Source organism: Podarcis raffonei, chromosome 12, assembly GCF_027172205.1.
Source record: "Podarcis raffonei isolate rPodRaf1 chromosome 12, rPodRaf1.pri, whole genome shotgun sequence".
In the NCBI taxonomy this organism is placed as follows: Eukaryota; Metazoa; Chordata; class Lepidosauria; order Squamata; family Lacertidae; genus Podarcis; species Podarcis raffonei.
The window spans coordinates 14382888-14394130 of record NC_070613.1 but is presented as its reverse complement, the minus strand read 5'-3'; the positions used below and the strand labels follow the sequence as shown (position 1 = coordinate 14394130).

The window sequence follows — 11243 nt, the reverse complement described above, 5'->3', positions numbered from 1 at the left end:
AAAAAAAAAGGAAAAGAGGGGATTTTTGAGAGGAGGTTTAAACACAAGACTGAAAATTTTAACTGTGCAAAAAGTTCTTTACGAAAAAAGTGTTTTAAAGGCTGGTAGGGGGAAGAAAAAAAAGAGAGGGGGAAAGTGGAAGAGGGGGGACGAATTCTAATCAACAATTCTGACCCCTTGGGAAACAAACTTTAGAAATGAAAAGAAACCCAAAAAAACCTGCTGCGTCAGAGGATAGCACTGCACTGGGGCGATTCCTTCGCAGAGAAAGGGGGCTCTCATCTTTTCCTGCGGCAGGTGCGTTTGTGCTCAGCGTGCCAATGTTCCTGCTGACACTTGATGGAGCAATAGGAAGTGTTCCAGCAGCAGTGATACATAGCCTCCTCTTCACAGTTATAGCACTGAGGGGGAGAAAGGAAAATAGCAAAAACAGTCAAGTGAAATTTAGGTGCGCGGCTTCTCCTCAGTGCCTATTGCTCATTCGGCAGCTGCCTGTCGGTCCAGGACCTGCCTCCCCCCCCCCAAAAAAAAAAACAACCGCTGATGCTATTTGGTTTCTGGAAAAAATTGCAAGTTTGAAACCGGCCCACCAGTTCCATCTGGTGGCACTGGGTTCGGATCCAGATTTAGGGCTGACTCACAATGCATCCCTTGATGACTTGCAAGTCAATCAGTGAACTGGCACCTCTGAAAGCAGTTTTTTTTGTTTTGTTCAAGGTGGGATAGAGGGTTTGTTCTGTGTTGTTCACACATGCAAACCACCAAGTAACAGACATGCATGACAATGCTGATGGCCTTTGATCATTCATAGATTGAGGGCAGACCTAAACTAATATAATCTAACATGGCAGAGGATGACTTTTAACAGGCATCAGACTGTGGACTGGGGTTCTACATTTCATGACTGCTCCCCATCTTAGCATTTTCAATTTAAACATTTTTATCCTGCCTTTGCACCCATACGGTACTCCACGGCAGCAAACAACAAATGACACAATACACCCAAACAATTTTTTTAAAGGGATCAATGCTAACAAAAGAATAAAAACGGCAAAAAGCAGCCAAAGAGCATCAAAAGAAAGCATCCTCCAAAACAAAGAAGCAAGGATAGCAGTAGCCAAACAGGTCAAGCGGCGTCAAGATGCGGAATAGCAGAAGCTTAGACAGGTAGCTGAAAATAGGCAGGGAATGGGGCAAGCCAGCCTCCCATGGAACAAGGGCCAAAGTGCCAGAAAAGCCATGCACCACCTGCCCAGGTTTCAGCTGTAGGTCTAAGCAAGGGGACTGTTTACTATGGAGGAGGGGGCTCTGTGACCCTGCAGGTGTCACTGGGCTCCTACTCCCATCAGCCTCAGCCAGCAAGGCCAGGGGTGACCCCCAGGTCCATAGCAGCCATCCTGCTCTGCAACAGAATGATGCTCCAGGAGAGCAGGATAGAGCTGTCTTGGCCTCTGGCGACTGAACTGCCGCAGCAATGTTTTGGGTGGCCTCTCACTCCTCCTGTCGCTTTCGCTAGCTGCAGATATTCTACCATTAGGATTTGCCAATCTTCCGTGTTGGGTACTGTTGTGTTTTTCCAATTTCTTGCTACTAAAATTCTGGCCACCGTTATTCCATACATGAACAATGTTCTTTTCGATTTCCCTATTTCTTTTGGCAAAATGCTTAATAAAATTAGACTGATCCATGTATTGTATAAATATAAGTTTGTAGGGAGGTAAAAAGAAATTATATAAGAAATATGTAACCGTGCGGTATAAAGTAATGGACAGATAAAGTACAGTGAGATTATCTGGAAGTCAGTTTTAAATTTCTTCTCTATAAGTTTTATAATTGTGTTCAGTATCAGGAGTATATATGATGATAATTATATTAATCTTCTTGTATCTTATAGTGTGGTGGTTTGTTTGATTTTTCTGTTATTTGTTTGATTGTTTGTTTACTTGAATGTACGTCTGTTTTCTCATAAATGTATTTATTTTAAATTAATAAAGATATATTTAAAAAAGAAAAAAAATGAACTGCTGCAGCTCACCAGGGCCACCTGTCACCACCTCCCTCCTCCTCACAGAAGAAGGTCTAAGGGCAGAGGGGTGGGGAGGGTTGCCGAGGTCTCAAGGGAGTGCCACTGGTGATGTGTGTAGGGGGCACCAGAGGCTTGGGTGGGATTTGCACTCTGTTGCACCTCCAGCGTTCAGGGACACAAAGGAAAAGCAGGGGAGGGTCACAAAGGGCTGAAAATGCCAGGCTTTGCAACCCTTCCTGTGTGTCATGAGAACTGTGCAAAGCGTGACAATGCTTAACAAAGGGAACAATCTCTTTCAACCATGGCACGTGTGCAGGGAGGAAAAGGAAGCGCTGCAAAGCAACTGGGCATCAAGGAAAAAGGGAAAGCAAACGATGACTCCTGCAGAGATGATGGAGAAAAGAAAAGGCCCTTCCACGCCCCCCGTTGGCACTGCGGAAATAAAGCCACAAAACAGGCCACCGTCCGTCCGCCCTGATGACGACGCTGCCTGCATGCAATAGTTAGTGATTTGTAGCCAGCGCTGCTTACCCACTGCTTCTTCTTGGTCTGGGAAATCAGTTGCTTGTGCTGGCTGGCTAGCTTCTTAACCTCTTCTAAAAACTCCTCTTTGCACTTCTCCTTCACCTGCTTCGTCTTCCTGTCGCACTCTGTCTGCATGTTTGCAACAGCTTTGTTCACAGCCTGCCTTTTTTCCTCCTCCATATCTGTACGCAGCTGTAGGGGGGGGGTTTAAAGAAGCAGGTGAGCAGGTGAATGGACATAGCAGTTTTCACACACACACACCACACAAAAAACAAACACCTGACTTGCAACAGGTAACACTCCACATTGCCAGTTGCTTTCCAACGTGGAATTGACCCCACATCACCCCTTCTGATTCACACTGTGCCCACTTTCCTCTAGATGAGCTAGCACTATTCTTGGCAGTTCTCCTCAGCTGCCGTTTGGAGTTGCAGGCATTGGCCTGGGCGCTGGAGGAAAGCTGCCAAGTGGCTTGTAGGGATCAAGTGTGCTGGATCTGCCCCAGCAAAAAAACCCCTGGAGATTTCGCCAGGCTGTGTGCCCGCACTGGGGCAAAAGGCACAGAGCAGCTGCACCAACTGATCTGCACAGCCTGAAATTCAGGCAAGTGCCACAGCTGTGTTTTTGGCACGTGTAATGCATCACGGCTCATGCTGCCGCATTGCTCCAGTTTAGAAGATGTATATGTTCTGTCTCAGGCTGCAACACCCATGGCACAACCAGGTGCAGATGCAATCTCATTAAAAGCAAAGGAAAACACTCCTCTTTGAAATCTTTGTTGATTGAGAAGCCAGCTATAACATCATGTAATGTCTTGCACAGGATTTTTTTTTAAAGAACGAACTGCTTTGAGGGTTAGAATTAATCAACATCCTCAACAAAGATTGTTCTCTTCCTGACGTCCCTGCTTCTGCTCCTTTTAAATCCCAGGCCACTCCTTCATGTGGGTGATTGCTCGACTTTATGGGTTCTAATGCAGCAGAGGTGGGCAACCCCAGATGTCAAAGAGATAAACAACTACCTGACATTCAGAAGACATCTTAAGGCAGCCCTGTTCAGGGAAGTTTTTAATATGTAACGCTGTATTGTTTTTAACACTTGATTGGAAGCCGCCCAGAGTGGCTGGGGAAACTCAGCCAGATGGGCGAGGTATGAATAATAAATTATTATTATTATTCCCACGGGCCAACTTTGGCAAGTGGGTGGGGAAGACCCACCTGTCAAAGGGGTCTGATTTGCCTTTCCCTCGGGGAACGCGCTGGCAAAGCAGCACCAGCAGGACTCGACCATCGGTTTACCAGCTGATGAGAAATTTCTACCTTGCTGCCTGCAATGGGTCTTGCTTCAGCAGCACAGAACACACTGAAGCAGCCCCCAGCAGGATCAAACCCTGCCCCGCTACTCGTCAGTTGATGCTACCCCAGTGACATCAGCTGGTAGACAGGTGGGTCTGGTTTGGAGGAAAACGGCTTTGTTGGCCAACCTAGAATCCCTGGAAGGCCAAGAGTAGCCTGCAGGCTGGCATTTCCTCACCCTTGCACTAGCGCAATAACAACAATAATTTATATAGTGATTCTCTTCCACCTTAGCAAGCCTTACAAAAGGCGTGCAAGGCAAGGCATTTCTCACTGGTGTTCCATGTTTCTGCCACGCAGCCAACGTGGTGCCCTTCAGATGTTGCTGGACTCCCAATTCCAATCACCCTTGATCGCTGGCCATGCTGGTTGGGCTGATGGGAACTGTAGTCTAAAAAACACCTGGAAGGCACCCTGCTGGCCTTAAGTCACATTGGGAGCAACATGTGTGGCTGAAGCAACATTTAAATCAGCTCACATTCTACACACCAATGTCCGCCTACAGGTGGTGGTCCTGTACTGCTCCCACAGGGCTTGAGGCCAGGGACTCTTCTCCAACGGCCTTTGCTTTTAGAAGAGTTTACCTGGGAAGGGATCGACTAGGGGTTATCACCCCTGTGTGGAACAATAAGGACACTCTGAAGGAAGGGGGAAACTGATACCTGGTGGTGTGAAATTTGAGGATGGTATACAATTGGAATTAACGCTTTCCCTGTGGCCAGAATTACCTTCTCAAGAGCTTCTCGCACCACCCTCTCCGTCTCCCTCTTATGATCAGCCTTGAACCTTTCTTTGAAGTCGCTGAAGATTTTGGTGTATTTGTCATGGCACATGTTTTGACATACTCCGTCGTTATTGGTCTGGGTGCTCCGATGCAGCATTTTTGGAGAAGAGGCACTTAACTTCTTTGTCTGGGTTGACACGGAAACTTTTTCGATGGGTTGAGGCATTGTGGGGATTTCCTGGCTCGAACTAACTGCTTCCGTCTCAGGCTCAGGCTCCTGGGGGAAACCAACAAAACGACTCCTCTTAATCACCAGTGGAGACTGGGTTTCAGATATCATCTGGGTTTCAGATATACAGAGTGGGAAGACATTGAAGCAATGTGCAAATCAGGTCCAAACACACCTGAAGGCAAAAGGAGCAATGCTATATAGTATTACAGCACTACAACAATAACACAGGTGACCATGCCAGTGCTGCAAAACTACCTAATAAGGAGGGGGAGAAAACACATCTAGCATAGAAATGAATTAACTTGCCAGCTTCTCCTTGAAATCTTTCAGTCCCAGCTGATCATTACAAGAATTCTGCAACTAAGAAACAGAGACTTTGGTTTTTTCCCCTCTTCCCTTCTCAGTGCTTTTTCCTTCTGTGTTGTGTCTTTTAGATTGTAAGCCTGAGGGCAGGGACTGTATGATTAGTAACCCCTTAGTAACCCCCTCTGAGCCTTGTTTGGTTGAAGAATGAGGTGAAAATGAATGAATGAGTATTACTACACACACAGAATAAGCGCTGTAGGTTTACAGAACCAGAGACTAGGCGTCTCTTGACTTTGGCTGTACAGTAGTCGGGGTTGGGGCAGATGTAACACTGGCCATGAGATAGGAAGCAGGCTGCAGGTTAGTGTACACACTTTCCCTCCCTTCCCAAACTCTGCTTAAGGCGGGAGCCCTGGTTATGTACAATGAAAGTTGGCACAGATGCAATGCTAAACCATGGTTAAGGCAAACAAGGGAAGCAAGGAGGAATTTGCACGGAAGAAGGCAAGAGAGAGTGCTCTCCATCTCCTAACTGCCGTTAAGAGATTGGCAGTGTTACATCTGCCCCAGGCCACGGGACTTGACGTTGTGGAATTTTGAGCTTTCCAGTCACTTAAGTGACAGAACAAGTGGGTGTCACTTTTAGCAATCAATCCTTAACGAAATGAGAGCACAATTTATTTACATAGAACTGCATTTAAAAGATCCAGATTGGAGAACTTGGTCCAAATAGGTAAGACAGCTTCAAGCAGTAATTTGGAACAGTAATGCACTCTTTTAAGAAATGGCAATCACTCTTCCGACATTCACACAGTCAATAGTAATGGAGTATAAACTGAATTTGTGAATGATAAGAAAGAAAGGATGCCTCTCAGAATTTTTTTCTCCTGCCTTATGCATAGGTGCATGTACCAAATTTGCTGTTTCTTACTTCCTTTTTGGGTTCCACGCTTTGATTACGTCTTCCTTTCTTTGCCCTTGGTTCCTGAGTAACCTTTAGCTGGAGATATTGTTGAAAAAACAATGTAGTATTAATTCAAATGCCATAAAACACTAATTCAGAATTGCTGATAAGTAATGAGTATTTTACTTTTATTTCTCTGCAAAAAAAAGAAGTTGACTATATATAAAAACACAACCTACAAAATAAACGGTTCATTAATACCAATTAATTTATTTCTATATGCTGAACTACGTAAAGCAAACTAAAAGAATACCAAGCCTTTGAAAAAGCCCCCAAGGAGGATACAGTGCTAAGGATACAGTGCCAAGCAAGCATGTTTGAACCGCAAGGATGTAACTAGATCTCATGGTGACATTGCCTCAGTTATTAAGCTATCATATGGCCATAAACTTTAAGAGCAGGGTTTCCCAAACTTGGGTCTCCAGCTGTTTTTGGACTACAACTCCCATCATCCCTACCTAGCAGGACCAGTGGTCAGGGATGATGGGAACTGTAGTCCAAAAACAGCTGGAGACCCAAGTTTGGGAAGCCTTTTTTTAGAGCATCTGGGAAAGCCCATCTTCAAGGCAACTTGGAGCTTCCTTCCAAGAGCACAGATTGGAGGCACACTGAAATCTGGTTACATAATAAAATTAGGATAAATGAGGGAGGGATTCAGAGCAGAGTGGGTATTAACGTCACATTATGAACAGCCAACTTTCATCCATGCTAGGCCACAAAGAGTACAAAACCTGAAGCCAAATCAAACCAACTAAAATCTCAAACTTCATCTGAATCCAACAAGAAACAGACTACTAAATAAAATGTAAATCAGTAAGAATATGGCATATTTGCGGCGGCGGTGGGGGGCATAAAATATGTTTCGCGACTTCGCTTTCACTGACAATCATTTAGCTTTTAAACAGTGCATGAACCATTGCTCCAGAACCTCTATTAAGAGACTGGAATCCACAAAGTGACAGCCGTGCCAACATTCAGAGATTATTGATCAAAACTGCAATACAGATTAGGAATACATGCAGCCATTCACCTTTGTTTTGCATGAACTGCCCTACAGATAACAAACAACTCACGCTTATATCCCTCTGGGTAACATGTCCTTGCAGAGGAATTAAAAATCCAACCCTGCTGTTGACACGGCAGAGGCAGCTGCTGTTAGTGCCACGACTGCAGCAGCATTAAATTGCACGGGCACAACAAATGAAATGGTTGCAGCTGTCCAATAGGTAGAAGGATCACATTTAAGTTTCCCAAATTCATGACTGAGTGGGGCTGGGGGGAATCGCATTGCACAAACAGGCTCATAAATACAAAACAAAGGGGAACAGAATTTCGTTAATATAGCCATCAATGCATGTTTTACGCATCAACAGCAGGACATGTTCACAGGACTGACACGCAATCAAATAACGTATATCATGCAAAAACAGGAAACCAGATCCTATCAGCTTTTGGCTCATCTGGCACAGTATTGTCTACACAGACTTGCTGTGGCTCTTCAGGGTTTCAGACAGGAGACATTCCCAGGGCTTAGGTGGCGCAATGGGTTAGTGCATCTGGCTGTTAACCAGAAGGTTGGTGGTTCAAGCCTATCCAGGGACAGCTGTAGATAGGATTCCTGCATTGCAAGGGGTTGGACTAAGATGACACTCAGAATTGTAGAGTTGGAAAGGACCCTAAGATTCTAATGGGAAACGCCAGGGAGTAAACCTGGAACCTACTAATTGTAGAGCAGATGTTCTACCACTGAACAACAGCCACCTTGCTTCTGGTTTCTAGTCTGCAGTGGAAACCTGAAAGCCTGTGGACGCCTATCTTTTCATTCCTTGCTCAAAACATTCTTGGAGAACCAGGATGTCAGGAACAAACTTTATAGAGTATCATTCTTGCTACGAAGTACGGAGTGTTTCTGAGGAATAACAGCTGGCGCAGAATTTGTCTTACTCAAAACAGGAACACGCTCGGTGAGAAAGCAGACTCAAAAGAACAGCCTGACTTTGTGCACGAATCCACGGAAAGTCAGCCTTCACCTGCAAGGCTGATTTCCCAGGACGACTCACCTGCTCATTGCTGGTGGAAGAGATGCTGGATTCTGCCTCCTCCTCCCCTTTATCCTCGTTCTTTGATTTCCAGAACCTGCCGTCTCGAAGGAAGCGCTGGTGTAGTTCCAGCTCATCACATGCTTTTTTCCAGCCCATGCTACGTTTTACATGCAGCCGATGTATATTAACTGTGATCTCTTGAATATTTTCTGAAGGAATCCAGGCCCTGGACAACGTAAATTAAAAGTCATTCTTAAGAAAGCTCAGCTGCATGTTTGATTTATGCACACCTCTTGAAACTGGCTAGGGCACAATTTCTAAAGTAGTGGTTTTTTTCATACTGAAAGTCTATACGTGAATTATCATAAAGGAAGATACCTTACAGTCTTTTGTTACAGGAGACCCTACCTGCCCGCGGACTGTCTTGCCAGAGTGGTGCATGCTCTGGTTATCTCCTGCTTGGACTACTGCAATGCGCTCTACGTGGGGCTACCTTTGAAGGTGACCCGGAAACTGCAATTAATCCAGAATGCGGCAACTAGACTGGTGACTGGGAGTGCCTACCGGGACTACATAACACCGGTCCTGAGAGATCTGCATTGGCTCCAGTACGTTTCCGAGCACAATTCAAAGTGTCGGTGCTGACCTTTAAAGCCCTAAACAGCCTCGGTCCAGTATATCTGAAGGAGCGTCTCCACCCCCATCGTTCTGCCCGGACAGCGCCGAGGGCCTTCTGGCGGTTCCCTCATTGCGAGAAGTAAGGTTACAGGGAACCAGACAGGGAATTCCTGGGCTAACAAATAATGCTGACATTTAAATCGGGCCACAGATTTTCCACCTGAAGCTTCCCCCATCCCATTTTTAAAAAAATAGTTAGCATATAAGAAAAGTGTTACCAAACGTGTTTCCCCTCTAGCAATGGTTCTATATTACCCTTTTTTCTTACTTTGCTTTTATTGCTTTTACAATAAAATGGGTGTGCTTTGCAATGGGGGGCCGACCTATTGCTGTAATATGGATTTTTTTTAAAAAAAGACAACAACAGCTCCTTAAATTAGGATATTTTTATTTGTATGTGGTTCTGACCTCATCCCATTTTGCACATGTCTAAAATGCCTTACAACTGTAAGTACCCATCTTTTATTCAGATTGCTATATGAAGAAATGAATCAAATTTGCAGATGACACCAAACTGGGAGGGGTGGCTAACACCCCAGAGGACAGGATCACACTTCAAAACGACCTTGACAGATTAGAGAACTGGGCCAAAACAAACAAGATGAATTTTAACAGGGAGAAATGTAAAGTATTGCACTTGGGGGAAAAAAATGAGAGGCACAAATACAAGATGGGTGACACCTGGCTTGAGAGCAGTACATGTGAAAAGGATCTAGGAGTCTTGGTTGACCAAAAACTTGACATGAGCCAACAGTGTGACGCGGCAGCTAAAAAAGCCAATGCAATTCTGGGCTGCATCAATAGGAGTATAGCATCTAGATCAAGGGAAGTAATAGTGCCACTGTATTCTGCTCTGGTCAGACCTCACCTGGAGTACTGTGTCCAGTTCTGGGCACCACAGTTCAAGAAGGACACTGACAAACTGGAACGTGTCCAGAGGAGGGCAACCAAAATGGTCAAAGGCCTGGAAACGATGCCTTATGAGGAACGGCTAAGGGAGCTGGGCATGTTTAGCCTGGAGAAGAGGAGGTTAAGGGGTGATATGATAGCCATGTTCAAATATATAAAAGGATGTCATATAGAGGAGGGAGAAAGGTTGTTTTCTGCTGCTCCAGAGAAGCGGACACGGAGCAATGGATCCAAACTACAAGAAAGAAGATTCCACCTAAACATTAGGAAGAACTTCCTGACAGTAAGAGCTGTTCGACAGTGGAATTTGCTGCCAAGGAGTGTGGTGGAGTCTCCTTCTTTGGAGGTCTTTAAGCAGAGGCTTGACAACCATATGTCAGGAGTGCTCTGATGGTGTTTCCTGCTTGGCAGGGGGTTGGACTCAATGGCCCTTGTGGTCTATTCCAACTCTATGATTCTATGATTCTATGAATCAGGCAGACTTTGTCTCATTCTTTTATCTAAAATATGCTAGAGAGCATCCCCTGCAGCAATTCTGAAAGCGAAATTTCTTGTGAGTCACTGGACAGTCCCTCATATCTTTTCTAAAATGAAGTGAGTTAGGGAAAACAAAACATGGTCTATGTGGCTTGTAATTATTCTTTTTTTCAGTTGGACCTTAAGAAACAAAGAGGTAGGCTCATCAGAAGCTGCAAATATGAACATACCTTTGGTGGTGGTGACCAAAAAAGCGAACGTCCACCTGATTGTCCTCTTTCTGCATGACTTTGGCAGGCCAGAATCCAAAACCTTTCATTTTAGCCCAAACCAGCTCATGATTGGGTATCTAGAAATTAAAGAAAGATGTAAGTTGTAGAATGATGGCTGGCTATGGGACTTAAAAGTATTACACTCAACTGCAGAATCAAGACGAAACTCATCCATGATAGTGCTGAACTATGTCTTATACACAGAAGACATCAGGAACCATAAGATTTCACCTTTGTGAGCCTAACCCCACAGTGCCAAAGCATTATGCCCTATCCCTTTCGCTGGAGGCACAGCAAATCTGAGCTTCCTAGCTTAAATTTAAGTACTCTGTTAGAATTCGTTTGTACCTAAATGCCAGGTTATTTGATGCCAACAGAGGCTGACCGACATGTGAAGTTCCAGGCGCTTGAGCATTTTGTTCTCTTGCACATGGGAAATGCTCCATGTGCCCTTAGGAATCTGTGCAGGTTCGCCAGAGTTGCTGGATTAGAATCAAAAGTGTAAAACGAGTTTCAAGCCGGTACATCTGAATGCTTAACTGGTGCTTGCTCCCATCATCTAGTACTCAGAGATTTCATTCTGCAATCACAGCTGGTAGCCATTAATAGACCTTTGGGTTTGGTTTTGTGTTGTTTTTTAAAAAATAAATATAATGTTCTTTAAAAGGTTATCTGAGCTGCTGGCCATCACCATATATTGTGGCAGCAGATCTGAAAAATTAATCGTGAGTAG

At 44.7% G+C, this 11243-nt stretch overlaps 1 protein-coding gene across 8 annotated transcripts in view; it reads right to left on the bottom strand.

Annotated features, from left to right (window-relative positions):
* Positions 1–11243, bottom strand: part of ZMYND11 (zinc finger MYND-type containing 11) — a 99777-nt gene continuing 88534 nt past the window's right edge. For 6 of the 8 annotated variants that reach the window (XM_053359775.1, XM_053359780.1, XM_053359777.1 and 3 more), the window contains 6 exons: positions 10469–10587; positions 8193–8400; positions 6100–6168; positions 4635–4907; positions 2558–2743; positions 1–401 (listed from right to left, as the gene is read on the bottom strand). In XM_053359775.1, coding sequence (XP_053215750.1) covers positions 279–401; positions 2558–2743; positions 4635–4907; positions 6100–6168; positions 8193–8400; positions 10469–10587 — 978 coding nt within the window. In that variant the 3' untranslated portion in view covers positions 1–278. The remainder of the gene's footprint in view (positions 402–2557; positions 2744–4634; positions 4908–6099; positions 6169–8192; positions 8401–10468; positions 10588–11243) is intronic. The other 2 variants (XM_053359778.1, XM_053359779.1) reach the window with 1 other exon arrangement.